Here is a 23066-nt window from a genome sequence, read left to right as displayed (position 1 = left end):
ATCAGTTTTGAATTCTTTCTCTTCAAATCTGAAGAATCAGCAAGTCACAGTCCTGTTGGAGATGAGCTCAAGTCTCCTTCTCTCTCCAAGTTCACAGTTCTGTCACTCAAGCTCTACTTTTAACCAAGTCCTGGTTCGGCTGTCTTAGAGGCTCACTTTCTCTCCTTTCTTTAATACCTGACGTATATTACCATCCAGCCAAGGCTCAGCGTTGTGATGAAGGGGCTCCCGTGTGCTCTTATCCTTGCCTCTAGGGTGTGCCTTTCCTTATAACAAAAAAGGTTCACTTCTTCCATTTATTTCAGGACCAGGCTTTCTTAAAGGGTAGGAGATGGTGTGTCATAACTCCCTGCCCTTGTCTGTCTAAAACATCATGGGTCCATGGTGGAACTTCTTTGGGAAACAATAGGACTATTTGCCTTTTATCACTCTTCGCTGGTGAAACATTTTCTTTGGCTACCACATAGACATTATTGCACAGTAAGAAAGCTTTGAAACAACTTGGCCAGTGAGTAGGGCACAGGACCGTGAAGTTTGGGGGGAGTATGGATGTGATTTCAGATGCCTCTGTTGCTAGGAACCTTCACTATGGAGTAAGACTGCATCATACCTTCAGACCTGTGTGTCTAAGGCTGACCTCACACATGTGAGAGCAAGAATTAACAAATTGCTTGATTCAGCTTTGGCAGATTTAAGCCTAGAAATGCAAAAAGTTCTGAAAAATCTCTTAAGTTTGGTCTTTTAAAATAAGAATGTATTGTTTTATGTGGCAGAACCATTTTTTTTTTCTTCCAATCCTCAGAGACCAATTTCCAGAGACACAGGAAAAAAAAGAAAGCATAGGGAGTCCAACTGCCCCCTCACCAACGTGCCATGTTGGGTGGAGTTTTACTAGGGGTTTCAGTAAAGGCAGGAAATGCTGTGGCAATAATAATGCCAGAATCTTCTTTGGAACGGGAACCCAGCTGGTGGTGAAGCCCAGTAAGTGGCCATGTTCTATTTATATTTGACCAAACAAATAAATCCTGGGAAGTTAGTGGAGATTTAATTTAACATGTAGACAAATGTACCATTTGAAAAATGACTTTTGCAAACAACATGAAACATTCATGATTGTTGGGAATAGAGTAATAATGATAAATAAATGCAAAACAAGACCACCCCAAATTGCCTTTAATGTGGTAGCTTAGCTCTCCTTCTTCTGAAGAGATCTTGGGGCCATGAGTTATTTACAGTCACAGTCTCTCTTAAACTACATTCAGCAATGATTTGTGTGTTTACTGTGGTTTTGCCCACCAAACTTGTCTTCCATTCTATTAAAAATGAGAATCTATCTCATTTTAAATGTCACTAATATGTATAAGCTACCTTCTTTGTCTTTCATGCCTGCATATGTATTTATTCTAATAGATCCAGTCCGAAACCCACACATTTTCCCCTTTTGACAAATGTCCACATCTAGTCCCATACATGTCAGATTTTGCTAAAAACATAGCTTTACTATTCAAATGTAATGGGGGATAAAAACCATTCAGAGATGAATTGACGATCCCAGATGGCTTTATAAACACCTGAGAGGAAATTCAGAGTAAAATAAAATGGCAGGTGTGATGACAAGGCTTTTGTTTAATGATCAGTTCCTCCATAGGGAGTAAAAACTTTTAAACATGCCCCACAGGGGAGGAGAGAGAAAAGGAATTCAGGAGACTGGCCTTCCTGGGGGTGCACCTGCAGTGTCAGTTCCCCCATGGTGCCATTTTGGGAACAATGTGGCCCATCCAAATGTCCGTGAAAAAGTGAATTTTAAGAGGCATGTGTCGTCAAGTTGGCTGAATGCATTATTAAGCCCTACAACAAGTTATAATCGAAACTATGAAATGACCAGCCCAAGGAGCTTTAAAGTAGGATAGCCTGTTTCCAAATGGTTTAGCTGTGGGAAATGCCAAAGGACCAGGAACAAGCTAGATCACTCCATAGGTTTGCTTAAATCCAGTAAACATGACCAACCCACATGAATCCTTTTTAAATGACATAATAAATAGCATCTGAGGGTCAGTTAGACAATGAGGAGGAGACAGTAGGGCTTGGTTCTTTGTGAGTCAGAAAAGGAGCCCATCAGGGCTGATGGTGATGGCATCAGGTGTCCATCTCTTAGTGGTGAGAGACTATATCTGTGGACTGTGAAAGGAGAACATTTCCCAAAAGGCTAGGATCCCTCTGGGCCAAAATGAATGATCCCCACCGCCCCGGCTGGCTCAGGGCTTTAACGAGTGCAGCAAACCGCATGCTTGTCCTAGAATGAGGCATTTTTGGGGTCTGGTGATATGGCCACTCTAACAGAGCCAAGGGTCAGGTAAGGCCTCTGTAATGCAGCTCTGTTTCAGACGTGTGGCTGATGGGGCCTCTACCTGCTCTCATCTCTCTTTGGGCTCTGAAGAGTGAATTTCTCACCCAATGGTGGTTGACCTGCCAATTTTTGACTTCCATGATAGAATTGTGTTTGATATGGAAACAGAGTTTGCTGAATTGTTGCTTTCATAATTTGCCCTCTGTGTTAAATGAGGTCATCCAATTTCCTCTCTACACATTTGCAATAAGCAGCATAAAATTCAAGCAAAATAACCAGGAGACACAGAGAAAGATGGCTGAAGAGATAATGAGGCCTGTTTATTATAGTAGAAGATAGTGTGGGGATCTCTTAAGTCCCAGAAAGATGAAGTATCCATTAAGGAATGTGTAACTTTCCTGAAAAGAGTCACCAAGAGTTTGTGTTGGCACCCCAATCACAGTGTGAATGTTGCAAGAATCATCTTTGGAAAGGGGACTCAACTTCATGTTCTCCCCAGTAAGTGCATTTCTTGTGATTTTCTTATACTAACTCCCACTGAGCTCAAGGTGCTTTTGATATTGGGTTTGAACAGTTTATTGGGCTCAAAGACGTGTGGGCAGTGTCTGAATCCTGAGCCCTTCCGCTCTCATGGAGTCCAGGTTCTTGGCCCTTCCGCAGCTTAGCCAAATACCAGTTCTTTCCCCACCAGAGCTGGAAAGTTGCTGCCAGTGTTCTGCTGCTGACGTATCAATTATCTTTTTCATTGTTTGTCTTATCAAGAGTACAACATCAAGAACCTTTGCCTAGAGTCTATCTTCAAGTCTCCCCCGCAGGGCTCGACCCCAGTGGACTTTGTTTGAACACATTGTTAAAACCAGTGTGATTTCTGGCTCCATCCAAAGTGGTTTTGGAAGTCACGGCAGCCTACCTATGACCCTCTCCTTCCACTCTTCATAAAAGACCTACTTTTTCCTGTTTGGCCTCTGCTAAGATTCCTGGCTCTGATGCTCCACGCCTTCTCATTTCCCTTGTTTCAGGGATGGGTGGGAGATAGCTTTGTAAAGACTTACTTAAATGCCAGAGGCAACAAAGTTGGTGTGTCAGCCAACAGCAACAGCGTATGCTCAGCCTTCTTGCACTGTGCCATTTTCCAAATCCCTCTCTTCGTATAGGAAAAGTAGCCACTCCCTTTTCTTTCTAGCACAGCCAAGAGTCCAGCATGAGGCCAGAGACAGGGGTTTCCTTTGGAACATTTTTCACAGGCTAACAATAAGCTGGCAGTTTGCGGGTTTCAGAAACGCACTCTTGGGCCCCGGCTCCATGTATGGAAGCTCGTGTAGCCGGTCAAGGCCAGGAGCGTCTTCATGACACCACGTTTTGTAGAGTATCTGGGAGAAGGAGGCAAAGACAGGCTAAGGGTAAACAAAACCCATTGTTCTTTGGGAAGAGTTTGGTCTGGGAAAAAGATTAACAAGAAGAAACATCCAGAAAAACCTGGGCCAGGCAGTTAGAGTTTTTGTCATAGAGGCAATCACTGTGGGAATTCAGGAAACAGCCTGCCTGTCTTTGGAAAGGGCACAAGACTTTCTGTGATTGCAAGTAAGTGTCCCTGGCCATCCCTAATGTTGATCAGTGTGGCTTCTTCCCTTAATGATTTTTCAATGTTCCTAGGAATGCTTTTGCGCCCACCCCACCCCCACCTCCAAAAGGTCTGTTAAGAGCTAGGAAGTAAGTTCTGAGCAGGAAGATAAACAGGTTACTCTGGCTGGATTCAAAAGCCCGCCAGACAATCAGAGGCAAATTTGAGCACCTCAGTCGGGCCTCATGCTGAACCACACAGATTGGCCCAGTTCCCTCCTCTGGTCCCAGGAGACCAAAACCTTAGGATAGAAAACTGGAGACTCCTTGGCCTGAGGCGCACAGGAAGGCTCGGCTGAGCTTCAGGAGCCATTTAAAATATTAATGTTGTGATTAATTTTGATTTGTCTAAGTAATACATGAAAATTTCTCATTATAAAAACTATTCAAATTATGGATAAATCCAATATTCACCTTGACCTACTTCCCTCAGTATGAGTTTTCACCCCTTAGAAACAACCATTGGGACTGGTGTGGTATGTTATGATGAGTTTCTACGGGGAGTTTGTTGACATGCAGTCTCAGGTCTTCAAGGAAGGAGGCTGGAGACACAAAACACTCTGACTGCAGCTTGAAGATTTCAATTAGATAAAGCACAGTTGCTTGAATGCAAAAAGGCTGTTGGCAAAGGAGAGCCACCTTCCCAGGAGCTCTCAAAGACTGGATGGGTCTTTGGTCAGAGAACACCTTAGCTGGAGACAGGAGGACGGACAAGATGGCCTCTGAAATCCAGCCAGGTCCCTGGGGATGGTCCACCCTATGGCCAGCCTCTGTCACAGCTCTTCTGCCCACCATCTGACTATTGTCACGGTCTCAGCTTTTGTCAGCACTGCTCCTGTGTCCTGAGGGCTTTGATTTCCTCAGTGTCTGTGGGGTTTTTGCAAAGAAAGGAAACTCTGTGCATACTCTACGGGTGCGGGTTACGGACTCACATTCGGGAAAGGCACCAAGCTCCTGGTCACACCAAGTAAGTTCTTCTTTCTGGCTAATTATTCTTCCCAAGAACCCTATCCTCCATCATGCAGAAGCTGTCAAAACACAGGTGGTGTTTTCTTTGCTTGGTTTGTGTTGGATGGTTCGTGATACCAGTTGGAAAACAAGGTTATTAATGCATAGATTCCCTAGGGCATTGTGCTTGGCTTTCGCTATCCATGGAGTCTCTCCATGAGAAAATGTGTGAGCCTCCACAAGGAGGAAGGTCCAGGGAAAGTGGGGAGAAAAAAGACAGGAATTGGATGAAAATAGACAAAAGGCCTGCAGGAATAACAAATAAGAATAGGATCCCAAGAGACCAGCCTTAGCCGCACTGAGGGAATTTCCCAGGAGGTGGCTCCTGCCAAGGCCCATTCTTTCAAGGAAAATTATGGCAAGTACAATCGGGCTGGAAAGTTGCTAGTTATTAGCATTCATCCCACGTTCTAACCTAATTACAAGGAGATTGTTTTGGCCATGGGCAGTCATTTCAGGTTCTGTTTTCCTGCTTGCCTCCTCCACCTCCACCTGTCTTCCTAGAGGCCCCAGTCAAGGTTATTGCAATAGCACCGAGCACTGTGTAACACTAATGCAGGCAAATTAACCTTTGGGGACGGGACCACGCTCACTGTGAAGCCAAGTAAGTTGTGTTCTTCTTTGGCGGGGCCTTTAGGGGCAATCAATCAAATCATTAGTTTGAAAAATACTTTAATCCTGTGCATCTGCTTGGGCTCTTTATTCATGTTCTTTCCCCGGGCCAAAGAGAGCTGGTTCCTTCTCTGCTTTAAAATGAGATGCGCACACACACACACACACACACACACAGTCTCTAACTATGGCTCATGGTGAGGGGCTCTCAGGAGCATAGACAACACTTTCAAAGAAATAGAGGTATCAACAATCATTGAGCCAACGAGGATATCAGGAAGGACCTCCGGAGGGGAAACCAGGGCCACACCACCCCTAACTAGGCTTCCCTGCATGCACCCTGGCCATTTGGGATATGCTTCAGCTCCTTCTGATGTTCTGGGGCAGGAAATTCCTCAGCGCCTCTCTGTAATCAATTCTGAAATTTAGCAAGCCTTGCTGCCAGAAAGTACTTTTTTGCATCCAGCTTTGACCACCACCACTAGCCACTGCCATTTAAATCTCTCAAAAGAACCATTAGAACTTTGGGCATCTCATTTGGGAGCAAAATTCTTTCTGTAGAACGTGAGACTCAGCACTGCGTCTACTTCTGCAGCATCCCTGAGTGGCCTTGTGTTCCCTGGGAACATTTCAAACCCAAGTATTTATGGATTAGGCACTATAGCATGAACTATAGAGATAGAAAATAGCTATAGAGATAGAAAAACCAAAATTCCAGTCCTGGCTCCACTACTTTGCTTGGCTGTGTGACCTTGGGGAAATTACTAAACTTCTCTGAGCCTCAATTGCCCCAACCATAAGATGAGGATTTAAAAAAAAAATACCTACCTTGTTGAGTTAGAGTAAGGATCAGATAAAAGAATACAGCTAAAGTATTTAGCATAGTGCCCAAGACATAAGAAGAGCTCATTAAGCCCTAGCTATTAATAATAATGATAAACATCATCTCCAACACACAGTCGAACTTCTGTTTTGCCCCTCGGGCTTCTCTGTCAAGACTCTGTCATGCATCAGGAGAAGAGCTGGCATGGGGGGAGGATGGAAAGCGTCAGCCTGTTCTATGAAATTCTTCACCTGGGATTTGAAAGTATCTAAGTGGAAAGAGAAAGAATCTTGGCTCATTTAAATACAAAATCATCTGAGTGTCAGAGGCAGGGGAGAAGTTTCTGCAGAGAGCTGCATGGCCAGAGCTCCTGAGGCTGCTCACAGGCCCTTGGAGCATGGGTGGACGCATGGTAGCCGAATCCTTCTACCTCCCACCACGCTGACCCCCGTGTGACTTCCTCCAGAGTGCCCAGGACACAGGCTTCCCGTGTGGAGGGACAGGGACAGAGAGAGAATGGAAGCCCCACAGGAAGGAGCAACCTGTCCCCAAACTGTCCTCCTGCTCCTCTGGGCAACGAAGCTCGTGATGAACTATGGCACCCTTCGAGGGGCTATGAAAATAGCCCCTCTAAGACAGTCTCAGGCCCAGAGATGGGGGATCAGTAAGTCCAAAGAGGCAAACCAGGGCAGTGAATATGGAAACAAGAGGTGGAGGGGAAAGTGGGATCAAGTCACAGAACTCGGTCTGGGGTGGGAGGCATCAGACGGAAGCCGGAAGGGCTGTGTTCTCCAGCTCCACCACGACTCAGCCCACAGGATGCAGCTAATACTGCAAGAAGAAGGGAGTGAGGTTAGTGGTAAAACCTTCCTAATAGGTTTTTGAACAGTGAAAATGAGCTGTCAGGAGTAGTTGCCAGAGCACTGTCTCTAGCGGGTTTTGAAAAGAGATAGACACCCTCCTATCAGGGGTGATTGACACATAGCTCTGCCTTGAAGCACAAGGAGAAATGAGAGAACCTCTTTAAGCCTCTTTCCAGACCCAGGAGTCTCTCTCCGGGAAAAAAAAACAAAACAAAAAAACAAAAAACCCTCCGGCTCAGTAATGCAAAGCTGCAACCTTCAGGACACCAGGGTCACTGAGTTAAGTTTCAGAACCTTTTGCTTAGTGTGTCCCAAACCTGTTTTGGTCCTCAGGACTGGACAGGACAAAACAGGCTGGATTTTTCAGCCTACAGCTAAAAACACAGGTTCTGGGTCTTGGGTCTTGGGTCCTGGGTCCTATGTCGTTTGTGGTGTTGAGATGAAGTCAGGGGAGTGCTTGGGGTTTTTGCAGAGCCCAGAGACACTGTGGGAATAACTATGGCCAGGGTTTGAGCTTCGGTCAGGGAACCAGATTGTCCGTCCTGCCCTGTGAGTACAGTTAACCGGGAAGGGGGATGAGCCCGGGCTCAGAGTGGGAGAGAGCCAGAGAGTCCAGAGGTCTGGGTCCATAGCGACCTCCGGAGTGGGGATGGAGAAGGAGGTGGAAAGGGACAATAAGAAGGGGGAGGGATCACTCATTCTGGGAAGAAAATCACAGGTCTGTGTGAATAACACCAGAGGAAATGCAGGGGAGGTTTCCCTTCTCAGGAGGGTTTGGTGTGGAGGAAAGCTGAGTTGGCAGGTTTTTGATGCTGAGATAATCACTGTGCCCAAGGACAAGGCTACTCTTTTATCTTTGGGAAGGGGACAAGGCTGCTTGTCAAGCCAAGTAAGTGGCATATAATTTGAATTGTGTGCTGAATGCTATTAACTCCAAAAGGAGGACCCGCTCGCTTTTCGTGGGGGCCTCGTTAGGTCAAAAGAGCATTAAAGGGGTTGAGCAGACCAAGGTCCAGTGCCTGGCCATCTTCCTCATCTTTGAAGGAGCTCTGGGAGGGCTAGAGGGGAAGGAACCCGCCAAGACCCCACCAATATTCCAGTCCTGGGTTCTGTCCACTCTCCCAGACTTCCAGTAAGTAAAACCATCTGATGGCAAGTCTTCCTCAGAAGGAGATTCCAGTAGAGTTCTCCCTATTTCATGGACTTAAAAACTGAGGCGAGTAGAGGCCGGTGGTGGATACAGTTCCAAGAGGCTCAGAGCTCAGAGTTCCTAGAATAGTTTTTCCAGGAGACTCCTGAATTCAAAGCACCAAGTGATTCAAAGGTGAGGGCATCAGTGGTGACGGCCTGTAATGTGAACTCCAATGGTGCTGAGGTGGCATGAGGTGAACTCCTAGACGTGGTGGGTTTTTGTCACTTAAGAGTCTAGCATGAGGGCCCGGGCTTTGTTAACCCCAGAGGTGCTGAGCTCTGGCCCTTAGAGCCCAGGAAGCACTGCTCTTGGCAAGTATCATCCTGGGCATCTTGAAAGAAGAGCAATTAGAGGAGAAGGGAGGGAAAAGCTTATATCTCATATCATGCAGTTACTTCATTTTGTAGCAAGATTGTTTCCCCACGAGCAGTTTGTCTTCATTTAGCAGCTGTCTTCTCTGGGGAAGCCATTTTGTAGAAGTGTTTGTCACCAGTGTGACAACTGATGGCTGGTGGAAATTGAATTTTGGAGCAGGGACCCAGGCTGTGGTCACTGCAGGTAGGCCTGATTCCCTGGAGTCTCACCTGCCCTTAATTTTAACCCCCCGTGTGCCATGTATTTCTAGCCAAGGCCACGAGAAACAGATTTGAAAGGAAGCCATTTCCCTGAGCAGCAACACCCAGAGCCATTAAGCAAAAACGAGAAATCGGTTTGGATAGAAACATTTTGGGATAAATAGGAATTCTCATTATTCTCTGTCAGTCCCCTGTGTAAGTACTTTATTCCCCTTATAAGAAAAAAGTTACAAGAAGTATAGCCACAATTCATGCTATGGTGGGAGAGAGATCTGCTGTGGATTTTTGGGTAGAGGATTAGAAATGTGTTCAGGAAGATTGGATGTGTTTTTGACAGGATATGTAACACAGTGTGAATTATAACAAGGGAGGGAAGCTTATCTTCGGACAAGGAACGGAGTTATCTGTGAAGCCCAGTAAGTAGAGAAGTGTATCCCTGGATTAAGCAATGTCTGTGGATTAGGGGCTGATTTAGACCCAATTATACACTATATGAAGAATGTTTAGAAAGGGTGAACGAGCATCACATAGAAGGAGGACAAAAGTCTTCCTGGCTAGGATCTGACATCTCAGTGCAAAATGGGCTTGAGGGGGGTCCTGGGAATTGCTCCCAGAATATATGTGGTAAGACTAATGAGGTGCAACTGATTACTTGTGGTACTGGCTAGGTCCCATAGCCCTGGATTTGTATAGTCATCGGTGGACAAGACTCCTAATTCCCTAGCAAGCCTCTAAGTCACTATTCTTTTTTACTCAGATTATGTCAACTTATAGAAGGAAACTTGTAAATAATGATCATCGACCCAAATAACTGTGATTAGCCTCTCTTAGAGCCTGAAAATCACCTTTTTTTAAAAAATATTTTATTCATTTATTTGACAGACAGAGATCACAAGTAGGCAGAGAGGCAGGCAGAGAGAGAGAGAGAGGAGGAAGCAGGCTCCCTGCCAAGCAGGGAGCCCGATGCGGGACTCGATCCCAGGACCCCGAGATCATGACCTGAGCTGAAGGCAGCGGCTTAACCCACTGAGCCACCCAGGCACCCCTGAAAATCACCTTTTAAAAAAATGTTTATTTCTAATAACAGTGGGACACCTCCTGTTTCTGAAGCTTTGGGCCAAATATTTGTATACTGTAGCCTTGTGGAGCAGAGAGAACCCTTAAAAAATCCCTTCTGACCACCTCCACTTACGATGGCACTAAGGCCCATGGAGGAGACAGATCATGGTCCTACAGCCTCTCTGTGCCTGAGCTGGAGCTAACACCCAAATCTCCAGTTTGCTGAGCTTGACTCAACCATTAATTCTCCTGGTCTGAAGTTTGAGGAGTCCACAGGACTCCTCTGGCAAATATTTCTGTTCATCTACTTACTCTATGCTAGACTTGGTGCTCGGGCCAGGGACCCACCAGGGAACAAACTCAATGTCATTCTGCCCTCAGGGTACCATATCCCCTGACCTTCCGGAGGTGGATCTCATTTGTTCCCTCGAATATGACAAACCATATTCTCATCCCTCCTGGGCATGACCCTTTGGTGCTATGCTCACTACTTCAGGAAATATTAAAATCCGTTTTTCTTGCATTTTTTATGTCTTTTAGCAGCTAAATCAACATAGGGACCCCCTCAGTCAGGAGAAAACAAATGATCTAAAAGTAAAATGGAAAACTAGAAATTTCCCCAATAATTTAATCATTATAAAATTATTTTATCAGTGTCCAGCTAGCAGCCAAAGTAACTAGATAATGGCAGCTTTATATCTCATTTCCATCCTATAGACTCAGTCTGAGTATGACTCAGGAATTGATCCCTGGTTGCACAACTCAGCAATGCCCAGAGTGAAGGAGAAAGAGTCCCTGTCCTAGGCTTTGTGAGTTTTCTCAAATAAAAAGATGTGAACCCTGGTTTAACATCGAAAAATCAGAGAGCACTTACTCTATGTTTATATGCAAGCTTATGTTTGATGCTTAGAACTCTGTGGTAGAAAGTAGAAACCAAAGATTCCTTAGAAGACAGTGGGATTGTAAAGACAAGGATTTATTCATGATCTATAGATAGGCTGTATGGTTACTCCAACAGACCTAGGCTGACAGTGATGTAAGGCCCAACCCGTAAAGGAATTGCTGACTCTTTCCTCTGTGCTCTGCCAGCCTGGTCTATTTGATCTGGTTTTTGTTGTTGGGCATATCACAGTGTTTCTTCTGGTTCAGGCTGGCAACTGACCTTCGGATCTGGGACCCAGCTGACTGTTGTACCTGGTAGGCTGCCACGATCGAATACTATTTACGCTGGTTTAGTAATCTATAAATGTATACTGTACATACATGAAATTTGATGGGTCTGGGGCTGGGGGCGTGGGAGAGACACCAGGAACACATCCTCAAAAGCGTAACGTAGGAAGAGAAGTATTTATTCATCAAAGGCCAAAGAGAAAGAGAAGCCTTTTTGCTATGTTTGGAAGGGGAGTTGATGAAAGTGAGTAGAGAAGAAGCGATCCCAGCCTAGAAGAATTGCTGAGTAATAGGAACAGATTCCATAAAGGGAGCCTCTGTTTCTCAAAGTATTTTCATTCGAACCAGAGGAAATGCTACAAGACGGTTTGACCAGGAACTATCTTAAACCAAGTCTAGCTGGCCAGCTCTATTTCTAGCCTATCCTAGCTTAATTCTCCATAAGTTGCTAAATACAAAGGTGCCTATTTAAGATATTTAAATGCAGCTCTATTTCTATAGCTCTCTGGTGCCCTTCCAGCAAAGTGTTCCCGTAACACCCTCCTTGTCATTTCTACAAGTAAGAACAAGTAAGCCCCTTGCCCTCCAGAACTGCATAAGTATTATAATTACTTGGCTTAGACGGAAGTCACCTCTATTTTATTTCTCGTAACTGTGTTCATTTGCTGAAAATTTGTTTAAATCCAAACTGTGTGGGCGTCTAACTGTTGGCACTAAGGTTTCCTTTCTGTTCTTATTGTCAGCAAAATATTTTGTTCATAAATAATGTTTCATCTAGACTTGCAAATGACAGCCAGCACTGTGGCCTCTTTTCTTTTCCCCTCGTGAAAGGGAACATACAGGCAGAAAGAAAGAAAAAAAAGAGAGAGAGCCAAAATATACAGTTTCATTGTGGGGGCTGGAAGGAGAATGTCAGTGTGGATGGTAAAGTACATTTGGTTATATAATGTAGGTACTTTGACAGACAGGATACAAGATCTTGGTAGATGATACATGCAGACAGATCAGTTAACTAGCTGGTGTGGTTCAGGATATCATTAAAAGTAGCTCAGGTCAAGTTGTCGAGCACAACGCAGATCCAGGTACAGACTCCGGGAGAGAAGCTTCCAGATAGCCCTGGAACTAAAGGCAATGTAAGGATCTTTCTCATAATCCAGTCCACCTGAGGAGAATTTTCACTTATAATTAGGAAAAGAAAAAGGTAAAAAGCACTTACTGGGAGTGTCCTTGTTTCAAATATTGTATGTATGGAGCACAGAAGACATAAAAATGAACCCAAGCAGAAAACTAAAGAAAAGAAATCGATAAAATCACTGAAGAAAATCAGTTGCCCTTATCTTGCCTGTCTCTGATAATGAATGTGTCTTCTTGGCTCATTCCTCACTTTGGTTCTTGAACTTTCTAGGAAAATAGCAAGAATCTGGTGGGGCTGGTTTAGCCTTCACCTACCTTGATTGGTTATCTGTGTTCAGCACGCCTCCCTTTTAAGAAGACCCAGACTTTTTGTAATGATAACAAACACAGTGTACAACGCTAACAGATTTTACTTTGGATCTGGGACCAAACTCAGTGTAAAGCCAAGTAAGTTATAATTATATACAAGTAAAGTCACCAACCTATTATCCTAAATTCCTCTTACCAGTTTATATTTGCTTTGAGTTCTTTCATTTTGTGTTTTGGGTTCCCACCTGTAATAACTTATCATTCCTTATTAATGTGTCTCTTAAACAGACATAAAACATAGTAAACAGATCCTGTGATTCGCTAAGCATTCTGAAGCTGCCAACCCTACTCTTGGGATGGTATCCAATGCAAAGAACATTCCCAAATTTTAAATATAGCTACTTTTACTAGTTGACCAAAGAGCATTTGGATATAATTTAAAGTACCTATCAATGTCCCAGGTTTCAGAGAGAAGACGTGACAAACTAAAATTATATGTATTTTTTAAGAGAAAAAGAATTAGTTAATCTTGATCATAAAAAGCTCTTACTGAATGTTTGTTGTATGCAAAGTGCTGTGTAAATGCCTCTCATACTCAAACCCATTTCACATTCCTAACAATCCCCTAGGATAGCTATTAGCATCCCTGCTTTCACAGATGAGGGAATTGTATGAAAGTGAAAACCAAAACAAGAGGTTAAGATAGTTAATCCATTAGGGCATATAAAGGTAAAGCTAGACCATAAGGCAACCTTGATGAGGTTTGTGTAGGAACACCTAGCACTGTGGCTAGTATAACTACAACTACATTTTTGGAGCAGGAACCACAGTATCCGTAAGAGCAAGTAAGTGAGAAGGAAAAAGTCAGAATAATTTTAAAACAAAATGGCAGTTATGATCATGGGCAATTTCACCTGGGAAACCCAATGCTCAATGCTCATTCCCAAAAGCCTTCTAGGTTTGCATGAGGTTCATAAACTATCTGCTTCACTTGTCTTCCTCACCTTCTCTTCTACCCCCAGAATGGCTCTCCCCATCAGAATCGCCTGCCCAATGGCAAATATTTTGAAGGCCCAGGCTTCATGGTCAGATAAAAATCAAGCTAACTATCTGAAGCTATCTCCAGTCCCTAAAGAAAAAGTGAAAGAGGATGTCACTGGACTATATTAAGACAAGATAGAGCTCTTTTCAAATATTTGAGGAACTGGCATGTAGATGAAGAAGGGGTTAGTAGAGAAGGCAAAATCAAAACCAGTGGTTGAAAGGAGATGCATCTCAACCTCTTATGGAATCTTTTTGAACGAGTAGAACCTCCCCGCAGCAGAAAGGCTGCTTTGTGAAGTGCAGAGCTCCTCTTCCTTGGAGGTCTTCACGCTGGGTCCTTAAGGCCAAGCATTGGATGTTAGAGAAGGGATTTCTATACCATTTCAGCTATTGGAACAAATCACCTCTGTGCTCCCTTTCAACTCTTAAGTGCTAAGATCCGAGGATTCAAGCCTAGAGGATGAAAAGGTGAACAAGGCCCGTTCCTTCTATTTTTATTATTTTGATAGCCAAAGAAATAGGTCATCAAATTATTCATGAGCTAAAGGCTATTTGGGATTTTTTAAGCCTAAAAGATGGTGGGGTATGATTTCCCAGTGCAGTAAATGGGAAAGCAAAAAGGGGATATCAGGAAGGGAAATAGAAAGAGGAGAAAAAAGAAATGCCTGGAAGGAGGACCAGAGGTTGAATGAGGAAAATGAGGTGATTTTGCAGAGGGCAGATCTAGTCTATCAAAGTTTTCACGAGTTCAGCTTTGGAAAGGGATCCAAACATAATGTCAATCCAAGTAAGTGAGCAGTCTTTTATACTGGGAAATAGGGCCAGGGAAGCAAAGTTCCTTCCAATTTAAACACTCTCAAAAGGACGGGTAATTGCTTTCTGATGGGAGGGGCCTCTGCAGGTGGGAAGGCTATTGTTACCACAGACCATTTGTCCCCTGAGAGAGAGCCTCTAAGTACTGACTGTCCAACTAAGACTGCTGGCTGCACGAGAAAAGACTTAAAGACACTTAAAAGAAGATAGAGGTGGATTTTCAACCCCAGCTCCAGGGCAGGGGAGAGAGAGGTTGGGGCACATTAGGACCAGGTTCATGTAAAGGGGGCCAGCACTGTGTCGATAGAGGCTCAGCCCTGGAGAAGCTGTACTTCGGGAAAGGAACTCGGCTAACTGTACAGCCTGGTGAGTGGGTTGTTTTCTACTCTAGGGAAACATTACTGTGAAGAAATAGAAAAAGGTGTTGAATGAATTCCCTCAGTCTTAAAACTAAGGGAACATGAGTATTGCCCCTTCTGGAGACCCTCCTTCCTAGGTAGGCTGGGATGGGAAGGCAGAAGGAAGATCAAGATGACCTCGGGTCTCTTTTAGGAACTTGAGAATCTAAAAGCAGACTGTGTTCATCCCCACCAAAGACAAAAAAAGAGGGCAATCTCACTAGAGTATGTGATGCCTCTCAAAACACACACTCTGGTTCATACTGAATGACTGGGGAAGAATTTAGCCCTTGACCCAGAACAAGCATGCCAGATTGGAAGATAGGTTTACAAAGTTTATTTTCATGGAGTCTTATGATTCTTAGTCATCTCCCTGTTAGAAGCCGCATCAACTATTATACTCCTTTCTTATCAAGAATAACTTCTCCATCATACTCTGTAAACTTTCCCCAAGAAGCCTCCTCACTCCCTTCCTTAATACTAACCTCACCAAGTGGAGGCTCTAGAATAGCTAGAGGGAGTCTGGCTTTGAGGCTTAGAGGAAAGTAGGGCTGATCCACAGTGCACAGCAACTCACAGAGCCTAGGTGGACACACGAATGTATCCTTCCTCTCTTTGACATCTTCTTTGAGCACTTTGAACATAGAGATCCTAATGTGCACACCTGTGTGTGATTGTGTTTATCAGCATTTCCAATCTGGAACATGAACAGCCTGATCCCAAAGGTTTCCACAGCTTATAGGGCTTCCTGTTCTCAGGTTCCTTTGTGGGTTAAAATGGTCAAATGGCCCCCAAACAAGGCTATGGTTGAGAGCTATTATCTTCACTCACAGATCTAGGCTTGAACAGCCAGAGCAGAGAAGTAAGGAAATATATGAGTGGTTAGACCCAAATTTGTGCCCACATACGGGCATTCCACTCTGTAAGGCAGATATAGCACTAGCAGGCAGGATTACCCTAAACACCACACCCCCCCCCAACTTTGTCAAGGCTATAAGAAATGTCCTTTGTCAAGTATCTACAGAGTGTGATTTCCTTGGTCACTTATGGTCTTGATGCGCCTCAAGTCACTATGTGACCCACACCTCAGGAAAGAAGCTAATTTGGGGAGGAGAAACCAGGGTGTTAGTCAAACCCAGTAGTAGTGGGGCTTGAGCCACAGTCCTGCTTCTAACACTGAAGCCTAGCCATTAATGTGCTGTGTTGGCCCAAATTAATGTGTCTCAAACTTGTCTTAAAACTGTTTAGTCTTGCTCTTAAGCGTAAGCACTTATGGATGCACAAATTCAATGTGGATAAAAGATGTTGCTACCCTGATATTTTCTGGAGTCCATTTTCTTAAGAGAGGGAAAACAAGTAGGTACTTTTCTTACTTCTTCACATCTCTTATCTGATTGTCTCAAGAGGCAGAGGACAATGGAAAGTTGTGATTCTCTCTATTCAGAGTGGTTGAACATGGACACAATAGCAGGGCAAGGACCCATGTTTTCTAAGGTTCAATATATTGCTGTCTGTACCAGGCTGCAACCTCAGTAACCAGCATCCTGATTTATCTCCTCAGGCCCTCATTTTTCCCAATTAATGCAACTGAAATATTGGTAACTCTTATCTCCCAGCTCACAGAAAGCATGTGAGGATTGAAAAAACATTGCTCTGGGAAGGAGTTGAGCTGGAGCTTTGCTTGGGTTTTTTTGTGGGGGAACAAGGGGTGACAGGGAGAGAAGTCTTTTTGTAGCTGATGATATTGTCTTTTTCAATGGGGACGGGAATAAGAGAGGAAAGAATATTTGAAAGGCATGGTGATGTGTTCAATACATGGATGTGTACAAAATAAATCATGAAGCCATTCAATTAGGAGCAAAAGATAATGTGGACCCAGCTCAGCCACTCACCTACTCTGTGGCCATGGGAAGACCATTCAAACTCCCTAAGCCTTAGTTTATCTGTCACATGGAGAGTATAATTCCAGCTCTGCCTAGCCCAAAGGATTTTGTGAGATTCAAATGAGATGGTATGTGTGCAGTCCTTTGAAAAGTATGGGCAGTTGGATACTTCATAATTTAAAAGTCAGATATTGTGAAAAATTGCATTGGAAGGTAAATCTGAGGGTCAGCAAGTTTAACAGATGTCAGTCATGGCAAAGAAAGGGTTGAACTGGCCTGTTAGGCGAGCCCTTCCAATTATGAGAAAATAGAACATGAGAATAAGTGAGTAGGATTGTCCCTGGAGATCATCAGAAACCTGAGGTCACGTGTGTGAGACAAATGTGTGAGTTTGGGAGCTTGTAATTAATGGTTTCTGAGGTCTCCTAGCATTCCAAATAGTATGTGAGTTTAAGATCTTTCTTGAGTTTACCTAAGTATGTGCTTGTGTTGAGTTGGGTTTCAACCAAGTGATTTCAAGCACAGCAACCAAAAGATTGCTGTGCTTAAAAGTGAAGCAGCCTTTGGTTTTTGTGGTGACGTAGATCACTGTGGTGGCTCAAGTGCCCAGAAGTTGGTGTTTGGAAGGGGGACCATGGTAAAGGTGGATATTAGTGAGTATCGCCATGTATTCTGAATTTGATTGGTTAAGGAGACATGTCATGAACTTTTTAGGAAATCTCAGTGGACTTCCTCATGTCCTCAGTTTATTCAGAATTACGGGGAGCAGAGCAATCTCTGTGCCCTTCCCATCCTTACTGTAAGAGCTCATTCTGCTGGTAACAGTTTTCATTCTTTGCCAACTTAATAGGAATGCAGAATGGAAAGAGCCTCTCCCTCTCTCTCTTTAATTGAAATGAAGGTAGTCTCTTCATGTCAGTGGCCAGCTCCATCAGAAAGACATGCTCTGAAATGCCAACACCTTCTCTTCTGGTTGGCACCCTCTCACAGCCTTGATGCCCTCGATGGCCAGTGCTAGCTTCCAGTTACCCAGGTAACATCCCAGAGCCACTTTGGAAGAACCCCTGTCTTGCTTTAGCCTTTTTAACCAGGAATTCACGTGGCAGAACTAGATATAGTAGTTCAGTAGAGAGCAGGCATGATCTAAGCATTGATGTCCATGGTTGACGCTGTGTGATTTGGATCCAGGCTTTGACCTTTCAAGCCCTCATTCTGCTTATCTGTCAGTGGAGGTGATGTTTAATTCCTCCATGGCTGGATCTCACTTCATGTCCCCTCCTCAGGGAGACCCTTCCTACCAGGCCAGTCTAACAAGCCACCAAACACAGCTGGTGCCTGGTTATTCTCTCTCCCATTGGCCAGCCTGATTTTATTCATGTACTCCTATCACTTGACTTGTATTTTCTATGGATTTGTTTATGTGTGTCACTCCCTGGACTGTGAGCACCTACGTGTGGTGGACGGGAATGGTGTCCAAGTGACCCTCCACTGTGTCCCTTGTACCTGACACACAGAGGTATTCAGGGACTACTTACTGAGCAAGTGGAGGACCTACTACCATCTAGCCTCCTTCTCACAAAGTAAGGGAGCATCGTTATTGCATATCCAAACCCTGAAAGCCCACTGAGCTCCTTGCAGAGGGTAGACAGAATACAAGATTCATTGTTTTTGGTGATACACAAGGAGTGAGTAGGGTGAGTGGGTACCCGAGGTATTTACAGGGCCTCATTTCACTGTGCCTACCAGTCAGGACGTACATTGACTTTTGGGAAGGGAACTAAGATATCAGTGAGCATCAGTAAGTACCAAGTTATTACTGATTATAATGCCTGAGCTTTTTCTGCAGTCTTCTATACTAAATGTGTCCTTATTCTTTAACTCAATGGGTATTGGTGTTTACTGATGAAAGCCATTAAAACAAAAGGAAAAAAAGAGATGCTATCCCCATCCCCAATACTCCAGCCATATCCCATGCTCTGCTCCATGCTCACTAAACTTTTTAAATACATTAAAATGATTAAAAAAAAAAAAAAAGGAAAGATTACCTACAGGGATAGAACCAATTTGCTAGCCACTGGTAAAACGAGATTGTGTGCAGGGGTTTGTTCCAAAGTAAAAATGGGGATCAGAGCTGATAAACTTTGGCTGGTAAAAAAACAAGATTACTCAGTGAAATTTTGCAGATCTTTTTGAAGGAAATGAGTGTCAGAATTGTCTAGAGACTATCACTTGGACTCTTCTCGGGTTTTCCTCTACGTCACTACTATTATGCCCCAAAAAGAGGCTTTCACGGACTTAATTCCATGGCTTAGTCTTTAATTCAGTGATAGAAAAGGGGGAATCCCAGCTAGAGCTCTCATAAGGGAGGGTGGATGCATGCTAATCACATTAATCTATTATCATGGTAGTTCAGGCATTGTCAGGAAGCACAGTGCTCTGGTTTAGAGCACATTCATCTTTGGGAGTGGGACACGATTATCAGTAAAACCCAGTAAGGAGGCAATATGTCATTAAAGTCAGAAGCTTAATGTGGCTACTGAGGCCCATTGAACTTACTGCAGTATTTGTAGGGCCCAAATGTCAAGAAATTAATGGTTTATGCAAACTTAAGTGCATTTGATGTAGAAAGAAATGTTAAAGAGGATAGGAAGATCTAGCTGTGGAGAAAAATAGTCATGTAGATGAACCAAAAATAACAGACTGGAACAGCCCAGTAGAGAGTTGATCCTAAAGAAAAAGGCAGAAAGTTTGGCTGAGCCTGTTCTAAATTTGGTTTCATTAGGGCCTCTGGGCCACAATGTCTTCACCTATACAAAGAAAATATTTAGTATCACCTAGGTAATTTTTTAAAAGATTTTATTTATTTATTTGACAGACAGGGATCACAAGTAGTCAGAGAGGCAGGCAGAGAGAGAGAGCAGGAAGCAGGCTCCCCGCTTAGCACAGAGCCTGATGCGGGGCTCAATCCCAGGAGCCGAAGTCAGAGGCTTTAACCCACTGAGCCACCCAGGTGCCCCTCACCTAGGTAATTTTAAAACTAAAATAAGATTATGTATTTGAAGGTAGTCTATAAATTATTAAATGCTATACATGTGTAAAATAATATGTGTCTTCAGAACAAAAAGGAAAGGCTAGGTCAGCTGGTATAATTCTTTCAAGGAATTATATATGTAGGTTCTTAGTACAATCACCATTTTCGTGTGATCTATAGCCATAGGCATTGGTAAAAACAACTCTCTTCTACAGAAGTACAGTGACTCAAATGTTACCCAAATATAAATGGCAGGAGAAAGGAAGTGATTTTATAAAGGCCTGAATTACAGTGAATACAGGGGGTAACCGAAAGCTTACCTTTGGAACTGGAACAAAGCTCCAAGTCACCCCAAGTAAGTCTAAACTATCAAGCATTTCTCTTTCCTTAGTCATCTCCTTTCTGATTGTAATATTCGAAGTACATGATGGGCTAGAATAGACCTTTTCTGGCTATTTTCAGAATATTTAAATACAGATATGGGAGAAGGATAACCACGGCCGTCCTTTAAAATTCTGATAAAATTGTTCTGTGTGAGTTGGGTTCTTTCTCAATAGAAGAGAAAGCCAGGATATTGTTTGTGAGGCCAGTGGAAAACAGCAGATACGCAAAGGATAAGACCTAGAGAGAAGACAAGTGGTGTTTTTTACCAGAGCTGAAGTAGACAGGGTGTCCTTTAATCAGAGAGACACTCAGCTTTGCGGGCAGAATAGGACTTGAGTCAGTAACAAGGCTGCCATTGAACCCGCAAAACAAGTCGACTGGAGGGACAGGAAGCTGTCACTCATAATGATTTCGATGTTAGTCCCTGAAGTTTCAGATTGATTGAAGTTAAAATGAAGAGCGACACTATGGCAGGAATCTAAAAATGGATGACTGCAATGGAGACAACAGAGGACTAGATTTATCTGTTGGATAAACTGAGTTGAAAATCATGAGTTTGATGGGGATAGATGCAGAGGTGTGGTAGATAGAGGCTTCATTTTAAGTGTTGCACAATAAATGCCCAAATTTCAGTCAAATGGCCTGTGTGTTCTGTGGAATATCAAAAGAAAGGGAAGATGGAGCCCTCTTTGTAGGTGAAAGGACCCTACCTCTTGGTCTGAGGTAAGAGAAGAGTACGTGGACTTGTGGGTGTTTTTGGCTGACTAGGAAACAGTGTGGGAACGATGGAGGCTCTAGGTGGAGTTTTGGGAGCGGGACTCGACTGCTGGTCAGGCCTGGTGAGTAGCATATCAGAGGGATAAGGGAAGGATTGAGGGCAAAATGTCTTCATGTTTCAAGAAATGGTCATGGAGGGTGAGCTAGAGTTTTGGGGGATCACTGCTATTAAAGTTCTGACATCTGGCTCTAGCAGGAGAATTAACCCCAATGGATTAATTCTATAATCTCACTCTAAAAAGGACAAGAAGGAGGATTCTTCTCTTGTAGCTCCTCAAGATTTACCTGTCTTGAGCATCTGGGTGACTTCTGTCTTCCGTACAGTGTTGGTTCAAGCTGCTCAGCCTCAGATCACCTGTTCTTTATTTGTAAAATAAGAATAATAATATCCGAGCCCATGGCACAGCTGTGGCCTGAATGAGGTAAAGTGATGTATGTAGGTTGTTAACCTGCTTGGCATGTAATAGAGTCTCCATAAATGATAGTTTTCTTTCCCCTTCTCTAAGTAGATCAGAAGTTGCAAAGCCCAACACTATAGGCCATTTTGGTATGGTCGTTTACTATGGTGGGGAGGTAGGATACAGCAGACTCACCTTTGGAAAAGGGACCACACTTCTAGTCTCTCCAGGTAAATGTTGGTCCCCTCCTGCCCTTATTTCCCCTTCTCTGGTTTAAGGCCTCTGCCTGTACTTACATGTGTTTTACCCTTAGGGATGCATCTTCCTTGTTTTATCAGTCAACCTATGAATTTAAGACAGAGCCTTCGTGGGGGACATTAAAAATGAAAATAGGGGGAGGGTATGTGCTATGGTGAGTGCTGTGAAGTGTGTAAACCTGGCGATTCATAGACCTGTACCCCTGGGGCTAATAATACATTATATATGAATAAAAAATTATTTTTTTTAAAAAAAAAGGATGCACAACCAGAGGAAACAAAAAATGAAAATAGGTTGGGGTGCCTGGGTGGCTCAGTTGGTAAGCATCTGGGATCAAGCCCCATGTCAGGCTCCCTGCTTAATGAGAAGCCTGCTTCTCCCTCTCCCAGTCCCCCTGTTTGTGTTCCCTCTCTCACTGAGTCTCTCTCTCTGTCAAATAAATAAATAAAATCTTTTTAGAAAATGAAATAGGTAATAGCAGAGTTGGAAATAACAGTAGAACCAATTCGCTAGATCAGAATGGAGCAGAGACAAACACTGGAGATGATTAGGACAAACCTGGTATCTTTGGAAATAGCCTGGCTTCCTGTTCGAAGCCTGGCTATAATTTCTCCCCAGGCGTCCCTCCCATTCCTCTTAGCCTTCATACTGCAAATTGAGCTGTGAAATCTTGGACAATCTGTGACATATACGCTAAGGGGATCTTTCATTATTGAGAAGATCTTCCCATTAAAAGTGAAAGATCCTTGAGAATAGACGCTCTTGTTCTAGCCTGGGAAGCATCTAATATGGTCCTTTTACCAAGCAAGTGCTTCATAAATTCTTGTTTAATGGAAATCAAGCACCCAAGGAAACCAAGTTTCCAGGCCAAAGGGAAGAAGAAATGAAGTAAATGCCGCTACATCCAGGATGTGGTGGAGAGAGGAAAAACTAGATTGGGAATCCAACAGACCCGCGTTTTGTCTCTGCTACCAACTAACAGTGGAACAGTGGATTTTCTGGCCTCTGGACCCAAGTTTTCCCTCCTTTAAATGGGGAAGCAGGTCTGCATGACCTCTTTGCCCCCTAACCCCAGCGGTCTATGAATGGGGGCGTTTTCTCTCCAAGAATATATGTAGTAGCTATATGAGATCTGGAGTGTTTTCTAACTCATTAGGGCATATCAGGAAAAAAGGTGAAGTGACAGAATTTCTTGCGAGGCGTCAGACACTGTGGGACTGACTGGGAGAAATGACAGACTTGCCTTGGGGACAGGCGCCTGGCTGAACGTGGGGCTGAGTAAATGGTAACCGCAAAATGTTTTCTGGTGACAGTGATCAGCTGAAAAGGAGATGTCATTTGCATCATCTGTGCTTTACTTCTAATGAG

At 43.7% G+C, this 23066-nt stretch overlaps 1 protein-coding gene across 1 annotated transcript in view; it reads left to right on the top strand.

Moving 5' to 3' along the window:
- The window catches only part of LOC122893311 (T cell receptor alpha chain MC.7.G5-like), a 269897-nt gene that overhangs the window by 227449 nt on the left and 19382 nt on the right, over positions 1-23066 (top strand). The window contains exon 4 of the mRNA XM_044230236.1: positions 941-981. Coding sequence (XP_044086171.1) covers positions 941-981 — 41 coding nt within the window. The remainder of the gene's footprint in view (positions 1-940; positions 982-23066) is intronic.

Source organism: Neovison vison, chromosome 13 (assembly GCF_020171115.1).
Source record: "Neovison vison isolate M4711 chromosome 13, ASM_NN_V1, whole genome shotgun sequence".
NCBI lineage: Eukaryota > Metazoa > Chordata > Mammalia > Carnivora > Mustelidae > Neogale > Neogale vison.
Note: the sequence above shows the minus strand (reverse complement) of the source record. Positions and strands in the feature narration are given on the sequence as shown.